Source organism: Eleginops maclovinus, chromosome 17, assembly GCF_036324505.1.
Source record: "Eleginops maclovinus isolate JMC-PN-2008 ecotype Puerto Natales chromosome 17, JC_Emac_rtc_rv5, whole genome shotgun sequence".
Taxonomy (NCBI): Eukaryota; Metazoa; Chordata; class Actinopteri; order Perciformes; family Eleginopidae; genus Eleginops; species Eleginops maclovinus.
Window position 1 is genome coordinate 4,439,273 of NC_086365.1, and position 6,911 is coordinate 4,446,183.

At 37.4% G+C, this 6,911-nt stretch overlaps 1 protein-coding gene across 1 annotated transcript; it reads right to left on the bottom strand.

Annotated features, from left to right (window-relative positions):
- Positions 1-3,492: 3,492 nt before the first annotated feature.
- On the bottom strand, positions 3,493-6,088 carry pax4 (paired box 4). The gene is made up of 7 exons (XM_063906053.1): positions 5,915-6,088; positions 5,573-5,703; positions 4,525-4,740; positions 4,357-4,447; positions 3,815-3,955; positions 3,645-3,727; positions 3,493-3,567 (listed from the first exon to the last, which is right to left on the bottom strand). The coding sequence occupies exons 1-7, from the start codon at positions 5,943-5,945 to the stop codon at positions 3,493-3,495; spliced, it is 768 nt and encodes a 255-aa protein (XP_063762123.1). The 5' UTR covers positions 5,946-6,088.
- Between the last annotated feature and the right edge of the window lie 823 nt (positions 6,089-6,911).

Sequence of the window (6,911 nt, forward strand, 5' to 3'; positions counted from 1 at the left end):
TTAGCAATATCTGCTTAATGCATTAAAGTAAAAGTACATGTTCTGCAGAAAAATTGCCAGAAAATGACCTATGATGTCATTCTGATGCTTCAATGCTAAAGCAGCGTTTTACTGTTGCAGATGACCGTCCAGAGGGTAACGGTGTAATGTTTGAGATGATTAATGAGGCAGGAAAAAAACAAATCCTTTGCTAACCTAATCTGCGTTTTATCATATTTTATTCTCTAATCTTTGTTTTTCTTGTGAAATGTTAAATCATTTTACATCTTGGAGATCTCAAACAGTTACGAAACCTTGTCAATTGTTGACAGGGGGTCCCAAGAAAAGGGTCCAAGCCAAAAATGTTGAGAACGAATGGTTTATGTATTCTTTTAAATGTTTATAGTTTTTAGTGTATTCTCAATCTGTAAAATAACAAGTATAATAGCTATACAAATAAAAAATTCCCATTGGATCCCATTGGATGTTACAACAGCAAACTCCATTGGATTTTAAATAAATTAAAGACCTATCTTTTTAATTTGGCTTTTAATTTGGGTTAATTTTAGTGGTATCACTGTTCATGTTTTATGGTTCTGTGAATATTTAATCGTTATTTGTATGTGTCTTGTTCTGTAAAGTACTGCGCTGCATCTTGCATGAAAGGTGCTCTATAAATAAGGTGTAATTTCTACTATTATTATTTAATAGTTGATTAGTGAGTGAGTTTCATTGCACTACAGTTGTTAACCCCTCCTGACCACTTACAGTAACACTGGTCTTATCCTAAGAGAGTTTATAGGAAAAAGCATGTTCCCATTTCTATAACTGACCTAAATCTATTTAAAAGGCTTACAGAAGATTTACTAGAAATCCCAACACAAACGCACACTGTCATGTGGAGATGTCATTTACCTATCTGGCTCCAGACGGCACCGTTACATTCCAACAGGTCATTTTGCCAGAAGGCCACTTCCCTGCTGCTGACCAAGCGGTTTGCCTTCTGATCCCAACCTTTCCCCGGGTGACCAATTATGGGGAAACTCAGTCTTACCGTCTCCTCGCTGTAGTAAAGGGATATTCAGGAACTGAATGCCTCTGCCCTGTTGCAGTCATAAAAGCTGATACCGAAGCAGAGCAGATATCAGGTCATGTTTAGATGTTTTGAAGCTATACTTTATAGATTCTCCCACTGGCCTCCCCTGGAAGGAAAACCTGGATGAGTGCCTTAACCTCCTTCTGAGCTGTAACAATAGCAAGACTATAAAGGAGATAACCTCTATATTACCAGTGGTGACCTTAAATGATCCATGGAACTAACATTTATATCACAATGCTGTAGGGTATGCAGTTAAAGTTAGACTCAATATCATTTTTGTTTCAATATTCTCTATTGGCTCTAGATGTACCCTCTGAAATCGACACCCTTGTTTAAACAGAACCTCTGCTCACTGGCTTAATAACAAATTGGCATCCAATATCTCTTTTCTAGCCTGGAAATCAAACAAATTAAACCAAACATCACTTCATAAAAACACATTATTATCTTTTCAATTTGGATTTATTCAGCCATTCAATGAAACGTTAATAAAGATCAATCAGGATGTTGCTAATAAAAGTTTACAACAAGTGAACAGATGTTATTTATTTCTATCTTAATCCTTGTTAATGACAAATTCAAGATTTGAGGAAGAGTGAGTAGTAATTTGAAAAGGCATTTGTAAAAAAAGAAAAGAAAAAGAAAACGTGTGGAAAGGACGAGATTATAGCGCATCTGTCGCCCTCTGCTGGTCAGAATGTGTCCCTACAGTCACCACTCTTTACACACAAACATGCTCACTAACACTTAGAGGTGGGAGAAGTACTTTTGTACTAAAGTAAAAGTAGAAGTACCACAGTGTAGGAATACTCTGTTCCTGCATTCAAAATGTAACTCAAGTAAAAGTACAAAAGCATTGTCAACAAAATGTACTTAAAGTACCAACAGTAAAAATAGTCATTGTGCAGATTGGTCCATTTCAGAATAATATATATGATATATTTTGATTATAATTATTGATGCATTAAAGTGTTCTCAAATCAGACTTTAGTTCCACCTTGAGTAAATTCACAAGCTACCCTGCAGTATACAAAGTCATTAAAACTAGCAGCACCTTTACCAGCTTTAAGTGTTGATCCAAATCTGTAAAGTAAGATATTAAATAAATGTAGTGGTGTAAAAGTGCACAATTTACCTTTGAATTGTAGTTGGGTAAAAGTATGGAGTAGCAAACATTTAAATACTCAAGTAAATCCATCAAAAGTGTACTTCAGTACAGTACTTGAGTAAATATACTTAGTTCATTTACACCACTGCACTTAGTCCAAATAGGCATTCACCTCCCAGGGCTGCTGTGTGAATAGAAACCTGTCATCTGTTTGGAACTGGCTCCATGTAAAAGAGATGCCCTGCTGGTTCCAGCACTGACTCACAGGGAGGTGGGCTCTGTGTGTCTCAGTCGCTAAAGGCAGCGTTGTTCTTGAGTCAGTGTGATGGTGGACCAGTGGACAATGGAGTCTGTCTCTGTGGAGAATATCTCGTGGAGTGTTGTCAGCCATGGTTTGGGCCATCGTGTTATTAGACTGATGGAAGAATGAGGTTGGGACTGAGATGGATGTCATATGTTCAGAATGTCTCACACCTGTAAATCAGATAAAAAGGAATGAAAGAATGTGTCTTAGGAGTTGTCTTAAGGAGTCTTTTTACTCCTAGGGTTAGAGTCTTTTGAAAAAGTGAATATGGTGTTCAACAACCCATACATCGCTGCCAAACTATAGATAAACACTGCAGCTATCACACCAATATGTCACTTCTCTGTACAACCTCCATTACCTTCAAAACGGACAATAATTTTAGACTCTAGACAATTAAACAACATAGAGGTAACTGAACACATAGATTTGATAAAAAGAGATTGTTTGTGGATTATTACCTGTTTCTGTTGGGAAGAGGTAGCCATTTTGCAACTTCCTGGCAACTGTGTTGTATGTAGGGCAGACATCTGCGTTTTCAGAGTAGATTTTTGCTACTCCTGTTGCCTTGAAATCGACAGAAACACAATTCAAATGTGAATATACATTAAGAGAAACTGAAAGCATTATTCATATTGAACAAGCAACTTTAGGAGTTATTTTGAAAGAATGTAACAGTCAAAAACTCAGCTAATTAGCTTCATCAGTAGGATGAAATTTGATTGACAGTGAAACAACACACCAACTGGTGGCAGATTCTGATTCAAATGTTGTTCAATCCGGATTGGTGGATGGAAATACATGAAAACCGTGTGTTTCAGAAAGAAACGTTTTGAGGTCTGTCTCTCAAATTGTTTATTAGTACTGTACTTGTTGAGGCGTGAAGCTGTGTGGCATTGTTGGATTCACAGGGACAACATCTCTTTGCTTCTGAAGATCTGCAGGAGAAATGTATTATGTCAAATAATGTACCGTTTTGCAAAATCGTTTGAGGCCCTGCCATTAACTCTTACTCTGTGCGGCACATCTGTGTTTGGCCTCCCTTCTCCATTTAGCCCGTCTGTTCGAAAACCAGACCTTGAAGAGACAAGCTTTGATCAGACAAATGTGTAAATCTCTGTGAGCTTTGTGGTTATTTCATACTAAGACTCTACCTTGATGGTGTCCTCAGGAAGTTTGACTTGGGCTGACAGTTTCTCTCTCATGTACATATCTGCATACTGGCTGTGAGAGAACTCTGATCCGGGCGATAGAAATGTGTTTTTAAGTGAGCTTCTCTTAATGGAAAGACGCAGTGTTATGTAAGCTTGGGAATTTAAGTCACCTTGCTCGAGTGCCGTGCTCTGCTCCGGGGTGAAGGTGGTTCGGTTTCGCTGCTGAACACCTTTAGGCTTCTGGTCATTGCTGCATACTGCCTCAAACATCGTTCTCTCGTTCACTTCTTCTTGAATCAGGGAATCTAAATCTAATGATACAAAATGTAGTGAAATTAAAGTAGAGTAACACAAAAATACTTAAGTGAACTACAGTACACTGAAAAAACTGAAGCGTGTACTTTTATTAAATGTATTATGTCAAGAGATTTTACATAATGATATAAGTTGAAAGCAATAATGTTAAGTTTAAATAAAAAATATATAGGTTGAAGTTAATATTATTGCTTTCAACTCATCTATGTGAAATTTGTTGACATAATACATTTAATTAAAGTCATTCTTTCAGTTTTTTTCCTTGTACCTCAAAATAGTACTTAAGTACAGTACTTGAGTAAATGTACTTAGTTACATTCTGCTGGTTGTCTATGCACAATGATAATCAGCAGATGGTGGCAGGTTGTTCCTTCCTTCACTTATATCAGTGACTTACCCTGCTCTGTCCGGATGTGGGCATTGGTCTCCATGCACATCGGTCCATGGTCCAAGTGAATCTTCCTTAGAATCCGATTTATAGACGACACCTTGCAGAACACAAAAAGGCATGTCAAATGCTTGAAGAATTTCAGTTTTATGACAACAAAACTACAATGTCACTTACGCTGGGAACTTTGGAGGCTTTGCATATTCGTGCTGATGAAAGTAGTTTTCGAATCTCCCAGGCAAAAATGGTTGGATTTTCCCTTTTGCACTGGATGATTGTGGTGATGACCCCGGGGGTTAGGAGGCGTGGCCGGCTTCCTCCGATGGTTTTCGGCTGCAGGAGTCCAGTGCGTTGGTATCGACTCAGGATCTTACTGACGCACCCGTTGGACACCTGAAAAATGCATTGGGATAATTTATTAGTATTATGTTCTAAAGTGAGAAAGGTGGGAGAAGTATTCAGATATTGTACTTAAGTAAAAGTAGAAGTACCAGATTGTAGGAATACTCTGTTACAAGTAAAAGTCCTGCAATGTTACTCAAGTAAATGTACAAAAGTATTGGCATCAAAATATACTTAAAGGGATAAAGAAATTAGAATCAGAATCAGATTTATTGACAAATAGGTTAACACATATGAGGAATTTGCCTTGTGTATACGGTGCAATTATACATAAAAACAAAAAGTATTAAGATATAGAAAATGATTTACATGAAGTCTGGAAACAGGAAGTTGAAGTACTCGTTATGCAGATTGGTCCATTTCAGAATAATATCTCTGATGTGTTTTGTAATTATTGATCATTAAAGTGTTCTCAGAGCTGGTAAAGGTGCAGCTAGTTTGAATGGCTTTGTATACTGCAGGGTAGCTGCTGGATTTACTCCAGGTGAACTAAAGATTTAAGGGTTGATTATATTTACCATCATTAATCAAAATCTGTGATGTAACTAAAGGTAATACATGAATGTAGTGGAGTAAAAGTACATGATTTATCTCTGAGTTGTAGTGGGGTAAAAATACAATGTAAAAATTGACCTCAAAATTGTACTTAAGTACAGTAGAGCAGTAAATGTAGTTACTTTGCACCACTGTAAAGTGATTATTGTATTTAGCTACTACAGCTTATCTGTGTGTGAATATTAAACCATGAAAACGCCTTAACCATCTCTTCACACTGAAATCTTGACAATAAATGGGGTTACCGGAGCTAGAACAGTTTCCGTACCCGCAGTATCCTGGAGATCTGGCTCGGCCGGACTCCCTCCGAGGCCAGCTCGATCATTTTCCTCCTTTTGGACTCCGGAAGAGGTCTGCCGTTGAGAAACATCCCTCCGAGCTGGTTGACACTTCCACCACCTTGTTATAACACAACCTATGTTATTTAAATCTGTTTCACAGAGTGATTTCAATAGCTTAACTACTCTGGAAAAATAACAAACTTCAATTACATCTAGTAAATTGTACATCTGGACTGTGTCTAATGCGCCAAAAAGCCTCAGCAGATGGTTTAAGTCGTCAAATCTAATTACCTTCTTAAAGTGCAATATAATAGAATCGTTAAAGTAACCTTTATTTGGCAGGTCGTTTGCCCCGCACATCTCAGCTGGCTCCGAGGCTTGATGGTGAATTTGCTGACAAAAACAAAATGCGTAATGCTTCAAAAAACACCTTAATGATATACAAAAAGCACAACGAAACAAAACGTCGATTATAGAGACAATTGTCCAGGTGGCTCCGCGCGTCTCTGGTGAATGACAATGAGGGAATCACGCCCTGCAGCAGACATTTATAGACCTGCAGACCTACATGACGTGTGGCCCGTTACCTGAAATGCAAAGGAGGGAGAAGTACTCAGATATGTAGGCTACTTGAGAAAAAGTATTACCAGAGTGTAGGAATACTCTGCTATAAGTAAAGTCCTGCAATTCAAATGTTACTCAAGTAAAAGTACAAAAGTATTAGCATCGAAATCTACTTAAAGTAGCAAAAGTAAAAGTACCCATTCTGCAGATTGATCCGTCTCAGAATAATATATCTGATATGTTTTGATTATTGATCATTAAAGTTTTATCAAAGCTGGTAAAGGAGCAGCTAGTTTGAATGACTTTATATACCGCAGGGTAGCTTGTGGATTTACTCGAGGTGAACTAAAGATTGAAGGGTTGATTATATTTTACATTAATATTCCAAATCTGCAAAGTAACTTTGCTTTGTAAATGTATTAAATAAATGAAGTGAAATAAAAGTACACGATTTCCCTCGGAATTTGAGTGGGGTAGAAATACCAATGAGCAAAAATTGAAATACTCAAGGCCTTCAAAATGGTTCTTAAGTACGGTACTTGAGTAAATGTACTTACTTATTGCCTTGAAGTGACATTATTTTGTAAAATGGGGTTGTACGTGTGCTGCCATTGTATGTCTTTAAGACATTTCACTTCAAGACATTTCTTTCAGGGATATTCAAAAACAAGAGTCTAATGTGATTCAAGCATTATGCAGAGGAAGGATTGAGTCATGGAAATGAATTATTCTGGAACATTCCTCCAAAGAAGCCTCCGAGCA